The following is a 23,792-nucleotide window of genomic DNA, read 5'->3' as shown; positions in this document are numbered from 1 at the left end:
TACTAGAGCAGGTAGCCTATCCCTTCTCCAGTAGATCTTCCCAACCCAGGAATCAAACTGGGGTCTCCTGCATTGCAGGCAGATTCCTTACCAACTGAGCAATCAGGGAATCTAAATCATTTGCAAAATTTGATTTTAACAACAGAAACAATAATAATGAAGATAACAGTCATTGCCATTTCTAAATGATAAAGTAAATAACTTTTTACAGTAAAATAGATCGCTTTTTTTATGATGCTCTCCTTAACTCAAGTCAACCTAAAGCCATCTGCTACAAACTGAATGTTGTGTCCCCCCAAAATTTATGTACTGAAGCCCTAATCCACAATGTGATGGTATGTGGAAATGAGGCCTTTGGGAGATAATTAGGTTTAGATGAGGTCATGAGATTAGAGTCCCCAAGATAGGATTAGCGCCCTTATAAGAAGAGGAAGAGACCATAGTCCTCTCTGCTTCCCCATTGTGAGAATACTGCAAGAAGGCAGTTATCTGCAAACCAGAAGGAGGGCTCTAATCAGACACTAAAATTGCCATCACCTTGATCTTGGATTTCCCAGCCTCCAAGATGTGAGAAGTGAATATGTATAATATATGCTACCTAGTCTACGTTGTTTTGTTATAGCTGCTGCTCACACCAAGACACTATCTAACACCAAAGCCCATGCTCTTAACCATGAGGTTGTATCTACCATATTGCACTGTAACTGAGAATCACTGTCACCCATTAGGGAGACAGCCTCAGGCCACATTGATACCTGTGGCCAGAGTCCAGCATCAGTGCCATCACCATGTAGAGATAACATATCCCATAACTATGTGCTTAAATTTTTGCTTTCTTGACCACAGGAAACATTAACCATGAGTTAGGATAGTTATTCGGATTTCTGGAAACAGCAAAGTTAATACTAAAAGAATCTGCAAGCTCAAAATAAGACTGCATCTAAGATGGACCCACTTGAATGCAGATTGAAACAAATATGCGGTAAGTGCGAATCCCAGTAAGTCATTTTGAAAACCATACAGCACAAGAAGATTTTGTTTCCATCTAATTTAGTGAATATTACCTAAAAATAACCCAAGATTCTCACTCACCCAGGAAAAAGTCCAGGGGTGGGGCCCTTCTCTCGAAAACTGGGTTCAACAGAGATATGGTCAAAGCCTCCTGTCCTGCTGAGCTCTGTCTGCTAATGAGACACAAAGCAGATGGATAAAGCAGCTGGGATTAGCACAGAGTGTTCTTGGAGGCTTCAGGGTCTGTGTTTCCACAGCAACATCATACCTGGAGGAAAGCAGCCTTGTGACAAAGCCCAGCACATTTGTCTCCATAACAACAAGATCAAGGCAACTTGGCCATAACGCCTCCCTGTTCTTCCTCAGCAGTGACCACAATAACTAGTAGTGACCATCCTCACACAACAGATGGACAAGCGTCCGCCTTGAAACTTCTTTGATGGTTGTTTTTGTCATGCTTCCCAGATGCAGACCCTGAGAAGAGGATTTGAATGATTTATTAAAGAAGTGCTCCCAAGGGAAACCAAGAAGGAAGCAGGGATGGGAGGGGAAAGGGAAGGAGAACCCAAACAGCAATGTCCTCCTGAGCGCAATCCTGCAGAGAGTAGCTTCAGCCTGCTCCCAGAGAGGAAGTCAGAGTATAAGATTCACCACAGAATTGTCTGCTCCCAAATGTCATTAGTTAATGTCACCCCAGGAGACATAATTCCCATGTACTCTCAGCTTTATACCTTTTAGGAAAACCGGGCTCTGGGAGCTAGAGAGTCCAGAGAAAGGCTATGAATACTGTCTTTGGAAAGCACAGAAAACCCAGGTGGTGCACAAAAGCAGTAAAATGGTACCCCAGGGGTTTGAGCAGAGTACCACCAATATCCTCTATACTGGAGAAGACAAGTGAACTGTGGAGAGACAGATATAGAAGAAAAGGTGAGGTTGACCATACTTTCTTTCTCATACATCTCAGACAGCATTTGCCTAGAGTCTTCTACACTGGGCTTTAACACCAAGGTCAACTGGCAGCTACTGATTACCAACATTGTGCCTTGCACAGGAGTAGGAATTATGAAAACATCAAATAACAGGATTTATTATCCCATACAATAAACTGAGATTTATGCTGCCCAGCGAGGGTCCATGTTTTGGTACAAGCAGCAGGAAGTTAGGAGTCACATAGTTTTTTTGTACGTTCTCAATGATGACCACTTGACAGGGATGTTAGAGAGAGGATTCAAGTATTGGAAAAGATACTAGAAAAGGATGACTCCTCAACTCTGACATTCAGGACTTCAGAGCCTGAATTTGATCCTGCTCTCACGCTCACTTTCTGTGTGACCTTAAATCTATTAATTAACATCTTTTAATATCAGCTCACTTTTCTGTAAAATGTAAATGTTAGACTCCACTTCGGGGAGATGGAGTAGACATCATTTTCTCTATTCTTTCCAGTCAGTATGACTAAAAATCCTGGATATTAGATATAAAATGAACATTTTATAAAATGACTGAAATGTGGAGAGAAGGTAGACCAGCTAGGGACCTCATGACCTAAAAAATGACACAGTGGTGAATTTCATGAGTTTTCTTTTTGCCTCATATACCCTAGATTTGGAGTTGAAGAAGACAGCAACCTGAAAACACCAATGAGAACAGACAAACATGTAAATAAAAATAAAACAAAAGCTTGCTCTTTCTACCAAAGGACAAGGAAAGAGGTAATCTAGCAAGAGAGAAAACTTTTAGACAATGACACTCTAGTCCAGCCAAATGCGACAGAAAATACCTTGGCCCCACCACCATCCATGCTAGCAGATGTAAGCAGATGTCAAGTGGGAAGTCTAGACTTCCATCCTTGCAAGGTTGTAATGAGGCATCCCAACACCACCACCAGGGATAGGAAGCCAGCTAGAGAGCCAGGCAGTAACAAGCCCTCTCCCTTCCTGTGCCAGTGAGTGAGGCAGAACTTCCTCAGCCACCTGGCAGTAACAAGGTATCCCCATCTTCCCCATAGGGGCTTGTATCAGCAGAATCTCCTAGTGGAGAGTCAAAACTTGCCTCATCACCCACTAACAACATAGACAGCCCACCATTGTGTCAGTGGAGACCATGTGGGGTGATATAACTCCCACTACCATCCAGCAGTGAAAAGAAGCTTCCTCCACACCTTGGGTCTCAATGGAGACCAGACGGAGAACTGGACTCCCATCTCCAGTTAGAAGCAATAGGGTGGCATCCACAGCACAGTGTCAAAAAGACCATCTAGAACAGAAGGCTTGAATAAGATACCGAGTCATATGACATAACACAAAAATGTCTTGTTACAATTGAAAATTGCTCATGATGTCGAAACCCAAAAAGATTTCAAAATGAATGAAAAACATCAATCAGATGTTTGTCCACTGACTCGATGGACATGGGTTTGGGTAGACTCCGGGAGTTGGTGATGGACAGAGAGGCCTGGCATGCTGCAATTCATGGGGTCGCAAAGAGTCGGACACGACTGAGTGACTGAACTGAACTGATTATAAAAATCCTTCATCAAAGAGTTATTAACACAACTAAAACAAATGCAAAAATATGCCTTGGCTAAAAATTAGAAGATAAAAAAAGTGAAAATTTTAGAATTATAAAATACAAAAACCAAAATAAAAAGTCAGTGAATGGTTCATAGCAGAATGGAGGGGACCAAGAAAGAAGAAATCACAACTCATCCACTATTAGATAAATAATTTAAATAGCCCTATAACTATTACGGAAATTGAATTCACAACTTCAAAACTTTCAAAAAAGAAATATCACTACTTTGGGAAATAGTTTGGTGGTTCCTAATAAAACTAAACACACTCTTACCACAGGATCCAACAATTACGCTCTTTGGTATTTATCCAAAGGAATTGATAACTTACGTCCACACAAAAATCTCTACACAGATGTCTGTGGCAGCTTTATTCATAATTGCCAAAACTTGGACGATATCAAGATATCCATCAAAAACTGAATGATGCATCTAGACAATGGAACATTTTTCAAGTGCTAAAAAGGAAATTAGCTATAAGTCATGAAAAGACATGGAGGAAACTTAAATACATATTACTAAGTGAAATAACCTAGCCTGATAATTCTACATACTATATGAGTTTAATTATATGACATCCTGGAAAAAGTAAAACTATGGAGACAGTAAAAAGAACAGGGATTGCCAGAAGTTAAGGAGGAGGAAGGGATAAAGAGGTGAGTCATATAAATTTTTAGGGCACTGATAACTATAGTTTTGGTTATATGTCATTATAAATTTGTCCAGACCCATAGAGTGTACAACACATGAATGAACCCTAATGTGAACTATAGGCTCTGAGTGATAATGATGTGTCAATGTAACTTTGTCAATTATTACATATGTACTACCTTGGTGAAGATTGTTATAATGGGGGAGGCTATACATGTACTGACCAGGGGGTATATGGGACTCTGCTGCCAAATTCATACTTAAATTGAAGAAAGTAGGGAAAACCACTAGACCATTCAGGTTTGACCTAAATCAAATCCCTTACGATAATTCAGTGGAAGTAAGAAATAGATTTAAGGGACTAGATCTGATAGACAGAGTGCCTGATGAACTATGGACAGAGGTTCGTGACATTGTACAAGAGACAGGGATCAAGATCATCCCCAAGAAAAAGAAATGCAAAAAAGCAAAATGGCTGTCTGAGGAGGCCTTATAAATAGCTGTGAAAAGAAGAGAAGTGAAAAGCAAAGGAGAAAAGGAAAGATATACCCACTTGAATGCAGAGTTCCAAAGAATAGCGAGGAGAGATAAGAAAGCCTTTCTCAGTGATCAGTGCAAAGAAATAGAAGAAAACAATAGAATGGAAAAGACTAGAGATCTCTTCAAGAAAATTAGAGATACCAAGGGAACATTTCATGCAAAAATGGGCTCAGTAAAGGACAGAAATGGTATGGACCTAACAGAAGCAGAAGATAATAAGAAGAGGTGGCAAGAATACAGAACTATACAAAAAAGATCTTCACAACCCAGATAATCATGATGGTGTGACACTAACCTAAAGCCAGACATCCTGGAATGTGAAGTCAAGTGGGCCTTAGGAAGCATCGCTACGAATAAAGCTAGTGGAGGTGATGGAATTCCACTTGAGCTATTTCAAATCCTAAAATATGATGCTGTGAACATGCCAGCAAACATGGAAAACTCAGCAGTGACCACAGGACTGGAAAAGGGCAGTTTTCATTCCAATCCTAAAGGAAGGCAGTGCCAAAGAATGCTCAAACTACCACACAATTGCACTCATCTCACACGCTAGTAAAGTAATGCTCAAAATTCTCCAGGCCAGGCTTCAGCAATACATGAAATGTGAACTTTCAGATGTTCAAACTGGTTTTATAAAAGGCAGAGGAATCAGAGATAAAATAGCCAACATCCGCTGGATCATTGGAAAAGCAAGAAAGTTCCAGAAAAACATCTATTTATGCTTTATTGACTATGCCAAAGCCTTTGACTGTGTGGATCACAATAAACTGTGGAAAATTCTGAAAGAGAAAGAAATACTAGACCATCTGACGTGCACCTTGAGAAACCTGTGTGCAGGTCAGGAAGCAACAGTTAGAACTGGAAATGGAACAAAAGACTGTTTCCAAATAGGAAAAAGAGTAGGTCAAGGCTATATATTGTCACCCTGCTTATTTAACTTATATGCAGAGTACACCATGAGAAGCACTGGGCTGGAGGAAGCACAAGCTGGAATCAAGATTGCCGGAGAAATATCAATAACCTCAGATATGCAGATGATACCACCCTATGGCAGAAAGTGAAGAAGAACTAAAGAGCCTCTTGATGAAAGTGAAAGAGGAGAGTGAAAAAATTGACTTAAATCTCAACATTTAGAAAACTAAGATCATGGCATCTGGTCCCATCACTTCATGGCAAATAGATGGGGAAACAGTGGAAACAGTGGTTGACTTTATTTTGGGGGGCTCCAAAATCACTGCAGATGGTGACTGCAGCCATGAAATTAAAAGACACTTACTCCTTGGAAGGAAAGTTATGACCAACCTAGGCAGCATATTAAAAAGCAGACACACTACTTTGTCAACAAAGGTCCATCTAGCCAGTTCAGTTCAGTTCAGTTCAGTTTCTCAGTTGTGTCTGACTCTTTGCGACCCCATGAACTGCAGCACGCCAGGCCTCTCTGTCCATCACCAACTCCCGGAGTCTACCCAAACCCATGTCCATCGAGTCAGTGATGCCATCCAATCATCTCATCCTCTGTCGTCCCCTTCTCCTCCTGCCCCCAATCCTACCCAGCATTAGGGTCTTTTCCAATGAGTCAACTCTTCGAATGAGGTGGCCAAAGTATTGGAGTTTCAGCTTCAACATCAGTCCTTCCAATGAACACCCAGGATTGATCTCTTTTAGGATGGATGGATTGGATCTCCTTGCAGTCCAAGGGACTCTCAAGAGTCTTCTCCAACACCACAGTTCAAAAGCATCAATTCTGCGGTGCTCAGCTTTCTTCACCGTCCAACTCTCACATCCATACATGACCACTGGAAAAACCATAGCCTTGACTAGACAGACTTTTGTTGGCAAAGTAATGTCTCTGCTTTTAAATATGCTATCTAGGTTGGCCATGACCTTCCTTCCAAGGAGTAAGTGTATTTTAATTTCATGGCTGCAATCACCATCAGCATTGATTTTGGAGCCCCAAAAAATAAAGTCTGACACTGTTTCCCCATCTATTTCCCATGACGTGATGGGACCAGATGCCACGATCTTAGTTTTCTGAACGTTGAGCTTTAAGCCAACTTTTTCAGTCTCCTCTTTCACTTTCATCAAGAGGCTCTTTAATTCTTCTTCACTTTCTGCCATAAGGGTGTTGTCATCTGCATATCTGAGGTTATTGATATTTCTCCCGGCAATCTTAATTTCAGCTTGTGTTTCTTCCAGCCCAGCGTTTCTCATTATGTACTCTGCATATAAGTTAAATAAGCAGGGTGACAATATACAGCCTTGACGTACTCCTTTTCCTATTTGGAACCAGTGTGTTGTTCCATGTCCAGTTCTAACTGTTGCTTCCTGACCTGCATATCTAGTCAAGGCTATGGTTTTTCCAGTAGTCATGTATGGATGTGAGGGTTGGACTATAATGCAAGCTGAGCACTGAAGAATTGATGCTTTTGAACTTTGGTGTTGGAGAAGACTCTTGAGAGTCTCTTGGAATGCAAGGAGATCCAACCAGTCCATCCTAAAGGAGATCAGTCCTGAGTGTTCATTGGAAGGACCGATGGTGAAGCTGAAACTCCAATTACTTTGGCCACCTGATGCAAAGAGCTGACTCATTTGAAAAGACCCTGATGCTGGGAAAGATTGTAGGCTGGAAAAGAAGGGGACAACAGAGGATGAGATGGGTGGATGGCATCACCAACTCAATGGACATGAGTTTGAGTAGACTCTGGGAGTTGGTGAGGGACAGGGAGGCCTAGCATGTTGCGGTCCATGGGGTCGCAGATTTGAACATGACTGAGCGACCGAACTGAACTGAATTTCTGCACAATATTACAATGAACTTAATATTTCTCTTAAAAGTAAAGTCTATTTTAAAAAACAGATGGATTTTCTCAGGTTTGATGCATGAGACAAGTGCTCAGGGCTGGTGCAATGGGATGACCCAGAGGGATGGGATAGGGAGGGAGGTGGGAGAGGGGTTCAGGATGGGGAACCCATACAAACCCATGGCTGAATCATGTCACTGTATGGCAAAAACCACTACAATATTGTAATGTAATTAGCCTCCAACTAAAATAAGTAAATTAATAAAAAATAAAAATAAAAAACAGATGGATTTTCTGAAGAATTCCACCAGATTTTTTAGAAAATTCTACCCTAAACCTATACAATTTCTTCTGGAATACAGGAGAGAAAACTCTTCATTTTAGGAAGCAAGAATTATCCTATTGCCAAACCAGACAAAGTCAGTACAAAAAGAAAAAAAAAAACTAGACACAAATTTTGCTCATGAATATAGACATGAAAGTCCTTAACAAAATATTAGCATTTATAATTAATTAACATGCAAAAAATATTTATACAACGTGTGTGTGTGTGGATGTGTGGGGGTGTGTGTATGGAGGTGTGTTAGTTGCTCAGTCATGTCCAGCTCTTTGCGGCCCCATGGACTGAGCCCACCAGGCTCCTCTGTCCATGGAATTCTCCAGGCATGATTACTGGAGTGGGTAGCCATTACCTTTTGCAGGGGATTTTTCTGACCCAGGGATTGAACTCTGGTCTCCCACACTGCAGGCAGATTCCTTACCATCTGAGCCACCAGGGAAGCCCATATACAACATGTTTAGGTAGATTTTACTCCAGGTATACAGGTTGGTTCAATACTCAAAAATCAATTGGTGTAGACCAGCAGATTAACAGATTAAGAGGAAAAATCATATGATCACATCAGTCAATGTATAAAAGATATTTGACAAAATTCAACACTCATTCATGATCAAAGCTCTTAGACAAATAGCTACAGAGGTGAACACCTTCAAATTAATAAAAAACATCTAACAAAACCCCATAGCTAACATTATACTTAATGGTAATAGATTGAATGCTTTTACCTAATGTCAGGAATAACCCAAAAATGTCCACTCTGACCATTTTTATTCAACATAGTGCTGGAAGTTCTAACCATTACAATAAGGCAAGAAAAGGAACTCAATGGAAAGAACTTCAGAGGAACCTACAAAATTTTTTTAAAAGACCTTGAACTAATATGTTATTCAGCAAGATCACTGAGTACAGAATATTGAAAATTGGCTTTATTTCTATACACACTAGCATGAGCATATAGACACCAAAATTTAAAAATACAATAATACTGACAATCGTTCGAAAACTTAAAGATTCAGGTATAAATCTAGCAAACCATGTCTGGGACTTGTATGCTATAAACTACACAACACTAATGAAAGAAGTCAAAGAAGAACTCAAGAAATATACAGATATACCATGTTCATGGGCTGGAAAACTTGACATGGTAAAGACATCAATTTTCCCCAAATAGATCAATTTAATGCAACTCCTATAAAAATCTCAGCAAGATCTATTGTATATATAGATAAGATACATGCACTAATGGACCAGAACCCACAATCCAGCAATAGGTGCAGACAAATATGTCTAATGGATTTTTGACAAAAGTGCAAAAACACTCAATGGAGGAAAGACAGTTGTTTTATCAAATGGTGCTGGAATAATTAGATATTCACAGACAAAATAATAGCCTAATTCTCACACCTTATACAAAAATTAAGCAAAATAAATCACAGAATTAAATATAAGACATAAAACTACAAAAACTTTTAGGAAAAAAAATTGAAGAAATCCTTGGAATCTAGAGCTGACAACAAGTTCTTAGACTTCAAGCCAAAAGCACAATCCATGAAGGAAAATATTGATAAACTGTGCATCATTAAACTTTAAAAAACTTCTGCTGTGTGAAGCACACAGTTTTTACTTTAAATAAATAAAAGAGACAGTTAAAAAATGAAAAATAAGCTACAAATTGAAAGAAAATATTTGAAAACCACGTGTCTGACAAAGAATGGGTGCCTAGGATATATAAAGAAAACACAAATGTCAAAAATAAAAAACTATTCAGTTAGAGACTTCCCAGATGGGTCAACAGGTAAAGAATCTGTCTGCAATGCAGAAGACACAGGAGACACAGGTTCAATCCCTGGGTTGGGAAGATCCTGGAGAAAGAAATGGCAACCCACTCCAGTATTTCTTGCCTGAAAAATCTCATGGACAGAGGAGCCTGGTGGGCTATAGTCCATGGTGTTGCAAAGAGTCAGACATGACTGAGTGAGAAAGCACATGAGTCAGATCAGACCAGATTTAGTCAGAACATGGGCAAAATACATGAAGAGACATTTCACCAAAGAAGATCCACAGGAGGCAAATAAACAGATAAAAAGATGTTTAATAGCATCGTGTTCAGTCCCTTAGTCGTGTCTGACTCTTTGCAACCCCATGGACTATAGTCCTCCAGGCTCCTCTGTCCATGGAATTTTTTAGGCAAGAATACTGGAGTGGGTTGCCATTTCCTTCTCCAGGGGATCTTTCTGACCCAGGGATCAAACCTGTGTCTCCTGAGTCTCCTACATTGGCAGAAGGACTCTTTACCACTGAGCCACCTGAAAGTTGCTCAGTCGTGTCCAACGCTTTGTAACCCCACGGACTATATACTCCATGGAATTCTCCAGGCCAAAACACTGGGAGTGGGTAGCCATTCCCTTCTCCAGGGGGATCTTCCCAACCCAGGGATCGAACCCAGGTCTCCTGCATTGCAGGCGGAGTCTACCATCTGAGCCACCAGAGCCACCTGGGAAGCCCCTTAATATCATTAACCATTAGGAAATTCAAACTAAAACCATGATGAGATGCTGCATACTCATCAGAAAGCCTAAAGTAAAAAAATACTGAAAGCATAAAATAAAACAGCAAGAAGTTCTAAATAATAAGTTACATAAATTGAATTCTTGGTTTAGATTGTGAGGGAAAAAATCCAACAACTATTACTTATAAGAGCCATACTGAAAACAAAAGGATGTGAAAAGATTGAAAGTAAAGTGATTATTACATACAGCATTTTGTATGCACCACAGATAAATGATAGATAGATGACAAAATAAAATCAGCTTGTCAAGTTGAATATTTGCGTAATTTGTGCTTTAGCATTACCATTCCTAAGTATATGCCCAAAAGAAGCTCTTGCACAGGAAGAGTTCATGACAGCACTGCCTGTAACAGCAAAAAAAGTTAAAATCCTTTGATAGGATGATATATTCAAATGGTGAAATACTTTATAGCAGTAAAAATTAATGAACTGCAGTAACCCAGAATACAGATGAATATGAGTAGCATGATGCTGAATGATAAAAGCAAGTCCTATAAGACTACATGCAGTGTGTACACTCTTTTTAAAGTTCAAAATTAGATAATAAAAAACATTTTGTTTATGTACATGTGATAAAATAATTTTTTAAAACAAGATAATGATATAGGTACTATCTTTGAGGGAAATAGGTGAATGGGATAGGAAGGTGGGGAAGAGGAGTACTAGGCAGATTTAATTGTTACTGTTTTAGATCTTGAGTCAGGTGGTGGGTCAATTTTTTTAATATTTTAAAAGAGATGAGTTAAGAGGTGGCACCCTGACCAGAACTAAGGGACTTCATTTTATGTCTTTATGCTCCAACTTTGTACTTTTCAGATGGGCCTGATAATCTATGTGAACCTACTTCTGCTGACGCCAAAGATCCTGAGTCTGCTGTTTGATCCTCAAGACAATGCCTTCTTGCCCTGGGCTCACTCCTACGCAGCATTTCACAATCAGTCTAACCGCTGGGTCTGTGGAGCGCTCCCCTCTTCATCAGTGGAAGGCTTCCCATGGTGAACATCTCCACCTCAAGGAAAAGACTTTCTCCAAGTCTGCAAATACCTTCAACAACAATCGCATGTGATGCCTCTTCTTAAACTGATGACATCTAACAACCCTAAAATGGACTGGTGCAACACTTTGTACTTTAACTATGGACATAACGTGACTTTTAATTTTGATTATAAAAAAAAATAAAATAAAATAAAAGAGATGAGAAGAGCTAAACAGGATATAAACCAGAACATTCAAACAAAAGATATAAACCAGAAGAAATTCAATATAGCAATTTTAATATGAGACAAAAAAGAACATTATAATATGAAAAACAACATATGGGATACATAGGGCTAACACGTATTAGCACCAGGGAACAAGGGCCCAAGAAGATATAATGATCATGAACATCTATGTACTTAGTAATAAAGCTTTAAAATATATAGAACAAGAATTCAGACAACAATGAAATAAATCAATCTACTTAGAAATTTTTAAGTCGTCATTTTCAGAAATTAATAGCTTACGTAGGAAACAAAAGAGCAAAAGTATAGAACACTTAATTCTCAGATTAAAATTAAAATAGTAAAGTAGATATGAAATTTATATAACCCATTCCAAACTGACTTTGGGTGCTTTTCAGAACTGTCTCTTTTTCTTTTCATATATTTTTAACATTTAGCCTTGAAAAATTAGAGACTCATTTAACTCTAGTGAAAAGTTTTTGCAAAATAAGAAGCAAATATTTCCACTTTCCCCTGAAGCTGCCAGAGAAGCACAGAATATTCTGCATCATAAAACTGACCTGACAACTTTAATCTAACAAAGATTTGTAAGACATCCAGACTTCTGAAACTGTTGTTATATCCTGGGGAAATAGTTCCTCATCTCTCAGAGGCTTATAACACTGATGGGTTATTTTATAATGTGTTGCCCTGGTGATAATATTTAAAATGGCATCTTAAAGATATAAATACTTGTTGACTTTCTTTGTTAACCCAGAAGGGGATCACTGGCACTTAACATGCCTAGGGAAAAAGAGTAAAATGACTTTTAGATTTTCACTTTACAGAGCTTGATTAAAAGCCTCGTCTTATTTAAATAAATTAATAAAGCTTGGGTTAAACAAAACATTAGAAGCTACTTATAACTAAATGACAATGAAAGTATCATATATTAAAATCTATGAGATGCATCTAAATAGTACAAGAGGGAAATTTATATCTTTGAATATACTGATAGAAGGCGAAAAACAAATTATTCCTCTTCCTCCTCTTCCTTTCACTTCCATTTTTCCCCTGTCTTCCTTTCCTGAACAATTTAGTTCTAAATGTATTAGATGAGCCCACTTCTAAGAGATGTAGGAATTTACACCTCGGGACTAGGGAGAGGGTGGGCCATGGTAGCCCAGAGGATGGAGTTGGCATCTTAGGAAAATAAGAAGGACAGGCAGGGTAAGAGGTCACCTCCACCTTGAGACACAGGGAGTCAGAGTCCCAGCAGGGTGAGCAGGGCATCCTTGTGGAAGAGCAGCCTGGCATAGGAATGATGGGTCCAAGGAATAGGGCATCACAAAGAGGTGGGCATGATGGCAGAGATGAGAAATTGATTGCATAAGGAGGATTAATTAAATAAAAAAAGGATGTTCCTGAAGTCTTCATGAAATGTTAAGCTTTAATAACTTCAGAACCATAAATTCTACAAACTTATAAAAAATTAATTTGAATGTTCGAGCATTTAAATTTCCTCTATGCTTAATTAAGCTTGTACATTTTGAACAATAAATATTTAATTTTAAATTTTCTTCTCAGTCTTTCTGATTGAAGATGGCAAATAACTGAATGGGAAAACTAGAAAACATATTATTCAAAATTCACACAGAAAATATGTGTAAAAGGAATTTAAACAATTAAACTTTTAAATGAGGATGGAAAGGAAAAAAAACTAGATTACATCTGTGATGTTGGATTGTAAGTGAATATATTGGTGTAAAATCATGGTCTTTAGTTTATAAATACAGAAATTAATAGATGTATTAGAAAGATATCTCGTGTTCATGGATTAGAAGAATTTTGTCAAAATGACTGTATTACCCAAAGCAATCTACAGATTTAATGCAATGCCTATCAAAATATTCATGACACTTTTCAAAGAACCAGAATAATCCCAGAAAACTAGAATGAATAATTTAGATGGAACCACAAAAGACCCAGAATTTCCAAAGCAATCTTGAGAAAAAAGAGTAAAGCTAGAGGTATCATACTCCATGACTTCAGACCATCCTACAAAGCTACAGTAATCAAAACAGCATGGTACTGATACAAAAACAGACACACAGATCAATGGAACTGAACAAAGAGCCCAGGAAAAAAATCCATGCCCATATGTCAATTAATCTACAAGAAAGGAGGCAAGAATATATAATGATGAAAAGATAGTCTCTTCAGTAAGTGGTGCTAGGAAAAGTAGAAAACTACAAGTAAAAGAATGAAATTAGAACATTCTCTCACATCACATACAAAGATAAACTCAAAATGGATTAAAGACATAAACATAATGCCAGATACTTATAAAAGTCCTAGAGGAAAACATAAGCACAACACTCTTTGACATAAACTGCAGCAATATTTTTTTTTTGATCTGTCTCCTAGAGTAATGGAAATAAAAACAAAAATAAACAAATGGGACCTAATTAAACTCAAAAACTTTTGCACAGCAAAAGAAACCATCAATAAAAGATGCTCTTAAAATAGGTAGTTATATTAAATATGTAAATGTAGTAAAAAAATGTTTAAGTGAAAAAATATACATATACAATACAACTTTTAAATTCCCAGAATTTTCATTACAGTATTTTTTTCTTCATTTACAGTACTAAAAATTTTTTAAATTATATTTGTACATGGTATAACGTAAGGGTCAAATCTTACTTTCTTCTAGCCTTCTTCTAGATTTACTATTTATTTAGTAATTCTAACTTCTCCCAACATAGTAAAATATTGGTTTCTTGCATTTTAAATTCTCTTATACACTAAAATATATTTTTGTATTCTTTCTTTGACCCATTTTTATCTATTTGCCTATTCCTACTGCCATATTGTTTTGACTTGAATGGCTTTATAGGATGTTCTGACGTCTGATTAGAGTCCCTCCTTTGCTAGTCTATGTTTTCGAATTTGTCTTGATTATTATCATTCACCTATTCTTACTCCTAAACTTTAAGATAATTTTGTCCAGTCCCAGAGAGTTTTTCTTTTAGTGCCCTTTGGTATTCTAATCTAGATTTAATCAGCTTATACTAATTTAGGGAAAATTGACATTTGTATTACATTTCCTTCTCATTTAAAAACATTGTCTTAACCATTTGTTCATATCTTGTTTTAGGTCATATAAGATTATTTTATAATTTTCTTCATAGTATTCCTACACTTTTCCTTTAAAGTTCATTCCTAAGTATTTTTTAGTTTTTGTCACTTATGTATAAATGCTATTTTTCTATTTCCCTGACTCAGTGCTTATTATTAAAATAGGGGAAATGACTGATTCTTATATAAGAATCTTATAGCAGTCAGCTAACCAAACTTTCTTATTAATTCTTGTGTGTTTTTACTTACTGGTATCATGTGTCTTCTACATACAAAGCTGTATCATCAGTAAAAGTGATAGTTCTCCAGAAAGAGGCTCACAGATTTAGAGAATGAACTTATAGTTGCTGGGGGAAGAGATAGGAAGTTTGGGATGAGCATGTACATACTACTAGATTTAAAATGGACAACCAACAAGGACCTACTGTACAGCACAGGGAACTCTCTTCATTGTTATGTGGCAGCCTGGATGGAAGGGGAGTTTGGGGAGAATGGACACATGTATATGTATGGCTGAGTACTTTTGCTGTCTACCTGAAACTTCACAACACTGTTAATCAGCTGTACTTCAATATAAAATTAAATGGTTTTTTTTAGTGATAGTTTTCACTCTTTTCTTCCCCAAAATTTATATCAGTTACTATATATCATTGCCTCACTGGCTTCCCAGGTGGCTCAGTGGTAAAGAATCCACCTGCCAATACAGGAGACGTGGGTTCGATCCCTGGGTTGAGAAGATCCCCTGGAGGAGGGCATGGCAATCCACTTCAGTATTCTTGCCTGGAGAATCCCATGGACAGAGGAGCCTGGAGGCTACAGTCCATGGGGTCACATAGAGTCAGACACGACTGAGTACACAGGTGCACACTGTCTCACCACATCACTAGCATCAATTACAATGGTGACAGTGGACATCTCTAACTGGTTCCAAACTTTAATAGAAATAGCTGTTTTGACTTGATTTTAGGATTATCAGGTTTTGGTGCATAGTTTTATTTTAATTAAATCTGCAATAAACTGGAAATAACCAGTCACACTGTTAATTAGTATATAAACAAAGACTCAGGAACACAGAGGAAAGTCAATCATCAAGTTAGGCTGCATTCATCCCCTTGACCTTCTGTCTAGACAATGTACAATTTCCTGTTCTCAGGCAAACAACTAACACCTAACAGTTGTATCATAGTAATTAGGAGAATGTCATGAGCATTTTGTAACGTAAAAGTTTGGTGGTTAGTTAAAAAAGGAGAGCTCATCTGGCTAACTATTTCTCTGGAAATTTATTTGGTTAGCTGACCAGCTGTTTGCAATCTGTACTTGGTTAGTAAGTTCAAAATACTTGTATTTTATCATAAAGATAAAAAAGCTTAATTTTTAAATAATAGGACAAATAATGGTTGTCAGCCAAAATGTACTACCTCAAAGAATTCTCTTCTGTTTCCATGTTACTTCTGGTTTAATTGGGAATGAAAGTTAACTTTTATTAAATAAATACTTTTCCATATCTAGAAAAATAATCACGATATGTTGGTATAATAAAATTATGTTGTCAGATTTCTTGCTATCAATTATCCTTAAATTCCTAAAATAAAAATATTTGATCAAAATGTATTATTCCTTTAACTTATACCAGATTTTTTGCTAATATTTTATTTATAATTTTTGTATCTATATTCATAAATGAGATTTGTCTATTTTTCCTGACTTTCATAGGTTTCAGTATTATGATGATTTCATGAAATCATTTGGAGATGTCTATCCTTTTACATGAACTGGAATCATTTGAAAAACAATGGAATTATTCATTCTTTAAAGATTATATAATTGCTCTAAAACCATCTGTGCCTGGGTCTTCTCAATACATTTGAATCATCCTTTTACTTTCATCAATAGTAATTTTCCATTCCTTCTTTTTCCAATTTTGATTGTTGATATTTTTCAGGAAATAAACATCCCCTCTGGTTTTTCAAATTTTTCATAATGAAATTGCACACTCATGAGTTAAAACAGAGAAAAATGAGAGCCAGCCTCAGAAACCCAGCAGCTTCTCTCCTAGTTGTAGCAGGAGACTACTGTTCTCCATCATCACTCTGCGTTCCCGCACAGCCTTCAGCTGTTGCTCTAGGCTGGTTGGGGAATGGATCAGACATGAGTGAGTGTCTATTCACCACTCACTGACCATGTGACCCTCTGCTATGACCCTGATTAAGCCATTCTAATCTCACCCCTGAATTGGAATGGTCTTTTAACTGGTCCCCATGCAACTTGCCCCACTATTGTCTATCCTCTGGGCAGCCATTAGAATATTCTTTAATAGTATAAATTAGATGAACTATCATACTTAAAACTTTCCAACATTTCCCACTGAACCAGAAAAAATATTTGCACTTCTTAATACAGTATTCAAAGCCCTACATGAACTGGCCACCATTCAAACTCTTCAAGTACATTTCACTCATACTCCAGTCACCGTGGTCCAACCACTCTGCCCTCTTTCTCTCTCCCTGAAGATGCCAAACTTGCTTCCATTTCAAGTCCTTTGCATCTGCTGTTCCTTGTGTTTGGAATACATTTCCTCCTTTCCATTTTCAGTTCTTACCTCAAATGTTACTGGCTCAGAAAGGCCTGATTTGACCACCCTTGCTAGAATAACCAATCCCAACTCCAGACACTCTCGTTGACAATATTTTATTTTACCTTCTTCATAACACATATCACTACCTACTTCTGAATATCAGCACCATAAACGTAGGGCTCCCATCTGACTGCTATATCCTTAATGTGTAGGACATTGCCTTCCTATAGTAAATATTCAATAAATATGTGAGACTAATCATATGTTACTTTCTTGGATAAAATTCAAACTTACTGTGCCAATCGAATGCTCCATCATCTGACCTGGCTCATGTCTTCAGGCTTATTCCCTGTTTCTCCACTCTCTGCCAGGATGCAACTGGGAGTCAACATGAAGAAGATAAACCGAAAAGAGTAACCCTAACTACATCGATGCTTCACATAAAATCTTTATCACCATCCAAATACTAGGAAGGATGGAAGAAAGGAAAAAGGGAAGGCAGAAGGAAAGAGAAGGAGGGAGGGAAGGAAGGAGATGGGAAGGAGGAAGGAAGGAAGAAAAGATGGAAGGGAAACACACTTGCCATGTGTACCAGGGTGGGTGAAAGATACAAAAGGATCAAAATAAAGTCCTTTGCTTCTTATAAAGGAGAATTCGAATAAAGAGAAGAAGTAGAATAGAATACAGGGGAAGTTTCTATTGCACATGGAAAATTACAATGCCTGATAGAAGATATAAGAGTTACAAGCAAGCAAGAGAAGTTTTCTAAAAGACACTGCTAATTTGCTGTGAGAACTTTTGCATATACACTTTAGCTCTCCAACTAGAAATTTGGTTTTCCACAAAGACAAAAATCGCTTTTCCTCCTTTCTTCGTTGCTTCATTTTGGTGGAGACCCCAAAGCTGTGAGTGCAGCATTCCACACATAGTGAAAACCAATAAATACTTCAGTTCAGTCGCTCAGTCGTGTCCAACTCTTTGCGACCCCATGGACTGCAGCACGCTTCCCTGTTCATAACCAACTCCCAAAGCTTGCTCAAACTCATGTCCATCGAGTCGGTGATGCCATCCAACCATCTCATCCTCTGCCATCCCCTTCTCCTCCTGTCTTGGATCTTTCCCAGAATCATGGACTTTTCCAAGGAGTCAGTTCTTCACATTAGGTGGCCACAGTATTGGAGTTTCAGCTTCAGCAGCAGTCTTTCCAATGACTATTCAGGATTGATTTCCTTTAGGATTGACTAGGTTGATCTCCTTGCAGTCCAAGGGACTCTCAAGAGTCTCTTCCAACACCACAGTTCAAAAGCATCAACTCTTCAGCATGCAGCTTTCTTTACAGTCCAACTCTCACATCCATACATGACGACTGGAAAAACCATAGCATTGACTAGACAGACCTTTGTTGGCAAAGTAATGTCTCTGCTTTTTAATATGCTGTCTAAGTTGGTCATAGCTTTTCTTCCAAGGAGGAAGCATCTTTTAATTTCGTGGCTGCAGTCACCATCTGCAGTGATTTTGGAGCCCCGAAAAAAAAAAAGTCTCCCACTATTTCCATGTTTCCCCATCTATTTGCCATGAAGTGGTGAAACCAGATGCCATTATCTGAGTTTTCTGAATATTGAGTTTTAAGCCAACTTTTTCACTCTCCTCTTTCACTTTCATTAAGAAGCTATTTAGTTTTTCTTTGCTTTCTGCCATAAAGGTGAAGTCATCTGTGTATCTGAGGTTATTGATATTTCTCACAGCAATCTTGATTCCAGCTTGTGCTTCATCCAGTCCGGCATTTCGCATGCTGTACTCTGCATATAAGTTAAATAAGCAGGGTGACAATGTACAGCCTTGACTTACTCCTTTTTCTATTTGAAACCAGTCTGTTGTTTCATGTCCAGCTCTAACTGTTGCTTCCTGACCTGCATACAGATTTCTCAGGAGGCAGGTCAGGAGGTTAGGTATTCCCATCTCTTTAAGAGTTTCCACAGTTTGTTGTGATCCACACAGTCAAAGCCTTGTGGAATAGTCAATAAAGCAAAAGTAGATGTTTATCTGGAACTCTCTTGCTTTTTCGATGATCCAGCAGATGTTGGCAACTTGACTTCTGGTTCCTCTGCCTTTTCTAAAACCAGCTTGAACATCTGGAAGGTCACAGTTCACGTACTGTAGAAGCCTGGCATGGAGGATTTTGAGCATTACTTTGCAAACATGTGAGATGAGTGCAACTGTGCGGTAGTTTGAGCATTCTTTGACATTGCCTTTCTTTGGGATTGGAATGACAACTGACCTTTTACAGTCCTGTGGCCACTGCTGAGTTTTCCAAATTTGCTGGCATATTGAGTGCAGCACTTTCATAGCATCATCTTTGAGGATTTGAAATAGCTCAAGTGGAATTCCATCACCTCCACTAGCTTTATTCGTAGTGATGCTTCCTAAGGCCCACTTGACTTCACATTCCAGGATGTCTGGCTCTAGGTGAGTGACCACACCATCGTGATTATATGGGTCATGAGGATCTTTTTTGTACAGTTCTTCTGTGTATTCTTGCCACCTCTTCTTAATATCTTCTGCTTCTGTTAGGTCCATACCATGTCTGTCCTTTATTATGCCCATCTCTGCATGAAATGTTCCCTTGGTATCTCTAATTTTCTTGAAGAAATCTCTAGTTTTTCCCATTCTATTGTTTTCCTCTATTTCTTTGCATTGATTGTTGAGGAAGGCTTTCTTATCTCTCTTTGCTATTCTTTGGAACTCTGCATTCAAATGGGTATATCTTTCCTTTTCTCCTTTGCCTTCGCTTCCTTCTTTTCTCAGCTATTTGTGAGGCCTCCTCAGATAACCATTTTGTCTTTTTGCATTTCTTTTTCTTGGGAATGGTCTTGATCACTGTCTCCTGTACAATGTCACAAACCTCTGTCCATAGTTCTTCAGGCACTCTGTCTATCAGATCTAGCCCCTTAAATCTATTTTTCACTTCCACTGTATAATCATAAGGGATTTGATTTAGGTCATACCTGAATGGTCTAGTGGTTTTCCCCACTTTCTTCAATTTAAGTCTGAATTTGGCAATAAGGAGTTCATGGTATGAGCCACAGTCAGCTCCTGGTCTTGTTTTTGTTGACTTAGAGAGCTTCTCCATCTTTGGCTGCAAAAAATATAATCTATCTGATTTTGGTGTCGACCACCTGGTGATGTCCATGTGTAGTCTTCTCATGTCGTTAGAAGAGGGTGTTTGTTATGACCAGTGTGTTCTCTTGGCAAAACTCTGTTAGCCTTTGCCCTGCTTCATTCTACACTCCAAGGCCAATCTTGCCTGTTACTCCAGGTATCTCTTGACTTCCTACTTTCGCATTCCAGTCTCCTATAATGAAAAGGACATCTTTTTTGGGTGTTAGTTCTAGAAGATCTTGCAGGTCTTCATAGAACCGTTCAACTTCAGCTTCTTCAGCATTACTGGTTGGGGCATAGACTTGGATTACAGTGACAGTGAATGGTTTGCCTTGGAAATGAACAGAGATCATTCTGTTGGTTTTGAGATTGCACCCAAGTACTGCATTTTGGACTCTTTTGTTGATTATGAGGGCTACTCAATTTCTTCTAAGGGATTCTTGTCCACAGTAGTAGATAAAATGCTTACTGAACAATTAAAGGAATGGATGCATGTCTAGGGCTCAAGGGGTTGAAAGTGGGTGAGAGGTGGGTTTGTGGATAGCAAGGAAAAGTTGATGACTCCTTCTGCAAAATAAAGACTGTCTCCATGGAGGTCGTTCATGGACCCAACCCAAGACCAGAGTCAGAACCAAGAGTCACAACTTCAGCCACAGAAGAAAAGCCAGTGGAGAATCTTTCCTGACAAGAAAAAAATACGACACTGAAAGTACTTATTGATGTAGAGAAGAGGAAACTGAACCTGGCCCTCTAACTGGAGCTACTACATGCTTTCAGGGCAGAGAGAGAATTTTCAAGCACCAAAGCAGAAAACACCTAACATAATGACAGGCTTAGTGGCACAATTACCTCCTCTCTCCTCCCACTCCATGGCAAGCAGGAAAATGGCTGCCAGGGTCAACTGTATGTGTAAGGCAGCAGTGAAGGGCAGCCAGAGAGGACCTGTTTCAACACAGTCTGTGTAAATGCATTCCCAGAGCATCTGACAAATGATGCTAAGTGTCTAGGAACAGCAGGCTAAGGAGGACAAGCCGCCCATCAGTTCCTGATCCGTGTTAGCATCTGAACAGCACTTCATTTTGGGCATGTCAGCAGCACTTGTCTCCCTGTAGATGAGTTTCAAAAGCAAAAGCATATTCTCAATTTTAAAGTGAGAGGAGAGGGGAGATAAAGTTCTTTCTTTAAAAAGAGGAAAGAATTCATCCTGTTTGTGATCAACTATGCATGGTCAATCAAAATGAGTTTCACTTGAGTGAGATGGTCTTGTCCCCATACCAACGTATTTCATTTCGCTGAGGACACCCACACTCAGGGAAGCAAGAGGATGGAGGTGCAGGTGCTAACACCATTCCTTTGCACAAGATAACAGAAATACAAAGTGAAATGGGAAACTCTCCTGGTGGTCCAGTAGTTAAAACTTCGTGTTTCCAATGTAGGGGACATAGGTTCACCCCTAGTTGGGAGACTAGGATACCACATGCCATGTGGCATAGCCAACAATTAAGTAAGTAATTAACTAATTTAAACAAATAAAATGGGTTTTCAGAAGGAGATAGCCAGGTTCCAAGATGGCAATGATGTTTTCAAAACTGAACTCTTTGTCATAAAATTAAATTTAATGTGTTGCAATCCATATACCTTTCTTCTTTTTAATGAAAATGTAAATATACATAATGCTTACCAAGTATCAGTGTTTCAAGCACTTTGTAAATATTAACTCATTTAATCCTGTAACATCCCTAGGTGAGAGTGTTTTATGCCTCTATTTTATAGATGGTGAAACTGAGGCACAAAGAAGTTATATGGCTTTCCCAGAGTAAGAGAGGAAAACCAGGATCTAAAATATGAAGATTGGGAGAAAATAATTGCAAACAGAGCAACTGACAAGGGGTTAATCTTCAAAATATACAAACAACTCATGAAGCTGTATATTAAAAAAACAAACAACCCAATCAAAAAATGGGCAGATCTAAATAGACATTTCTCCAAAGACATTCAGATGGCTAAAAAGCACATTAAATGATACTCAACATTTTAATAAATAGAGAAATGCAAATCAAAACTCTAATGTGGTATTACCTCACACCAGTCAGAATGGCCACCACCAAAAAGTCTACTAACAATAAATGCTGGAAAGGGTGTAGAGAAAATGGAACCCCCCTACACTGTTCATGGGAGTGTAAATTGGTTCAGCCACTATGGAGAACAGTTCAGTTCAGTTCAGTCACTCAGTCATGTCTGACTCTTTGAGACCCCATGGACTGCAGCACACCAGGCTTCACTGTCCATCACCAACTCCTGGAGCTTGCTCAAACTCATGTCCATCGAGTCAGTGACGCCATCCAACCATCTCATCCTCTATCATCCCCTTCTCCTCCTGCCTTCAATCTTTTCCAACATCAGGGTCTTTCTTAAGAAGTCAGTTCTTCATATCAGATGGCCAAAGTATTGCAGTTTCAGCTTCAGCTGAATATTCATTGGAAGGACTGATTTCCTTTAGGATTGACTGGTTTGATCTCCTTGTGGTACAAGAGACTCTCAAGAGCCTTCTCCAACACCACAATTCACAAGCATCAATTCTTTAATGCTCAGCTTTCTTTATAGTCCAACTCTCACATCCATACACGAGTACTAGAAAAACCATAGCTTTGACGAGATGGACCTTTGTCGGCAAAGTAACGTCTCTGCTTTTTAATATGCTGTCTAGGTTCATCACAGCTTTTCTTTCAAGGAGCAAGCACCTTCTAATTTCATGGCTACAGTCACTCACCATCTGCAGTGATTTTGGAGTCCAAGAAAATAAAAGTCTGTATGCAGGTTTATTAAGAAACTAAAAATAGAGTTACTATATGACCCAGCAATCCCACTCGTGGGCAAATACCCATAAAACCACAGTACAAAAAGATATATGCATCCCAGTGTTCATCAGGCACTATTTACAGTGACCAAGACATGGACACAACCTAAATGACCATCAACAGAGGAATGGATAAAGAAGACACACTACATATATACAATGGAATATTACTCAGCCATAAAAAATAATGAAATAATGCCATTTTCAGCAACATGGATGGACCCAGAGATTATCATGCTAAGTGAAGTAACTCAGACAGAGAAAAATGAATATCATATGATACTACTTATATGTGGAATCTAAAAAAAAATGATACAAATGAATTTATTTACAAAATAGAAATAGACTCACAGACTTAGAAAATAAACTTATGG

General features: G+C 38.4%; 1 protein-coding gene across 21 annotated transcripts in view; it reads right to left on the bottom strand.

Moving 5' to 3' along the window:
* The window catches only part of RCHY1 (ring finger and CHY zinc finger domain containing 1), a 121,156-nt gene that overhangs the window by 67,411 nt on the left and 29,953 nt on the right, over positions 1 to 23,792 (bottom strand). For 5 of the 21 annotated variants that reach the window (XR_014081068.1, XR_014081064.1, XR_014081052.1 and 2 more), the window contains exons 9-10: positions 1,280 to 1,485; positions 1,093 to 1,184 (exon numbers count right to left, since the gene is read on the bottom strand). The exons of 12 other annotated variants lie outside the window; for them this stretch is intronic. Coding sequence is in view for 1 of the 9 variants with exons in the window: in XM_081586508.1 (XP_081442634.1) it covers positions 23,143 to 23,334 (192 nt within the window). In the remaining 8 variants the exon portion in view is untranslated. Of the gene's footprint in view, positions 1 to 1,033; positions 1,185 to 1,279; positions 1,486 to 19,183; positions 23,335 to 23,792 lie in introns of those variants that run through there. 4 more of the 21 variants (XR_014081062.1, XR_014081050.1, XR_014081089.1 and 1 more) reach the window with 2 other exon arrangements.

Source organism: Giraffa tippelskirchi, chromosome 1 (assembly GCF_054371585.1).
Source record: "Giraffa tippelskirchi isolate mGirTip1 chromosome 1, T2T-mGirTip1v1.2.pri, whole genome shotgun sequence".
Taxonomy (NCBI): Eukaryota; Metazoa; Chordata; class Mammalia; order Artiodactyla; family Giraffidae; genus Giraffa; species Giraffa tippelskirchi.
Note: the sequence above shows the minus strand (reverse complement) of the source record. Positions and strands in the feature narration are given on the sequence as shown.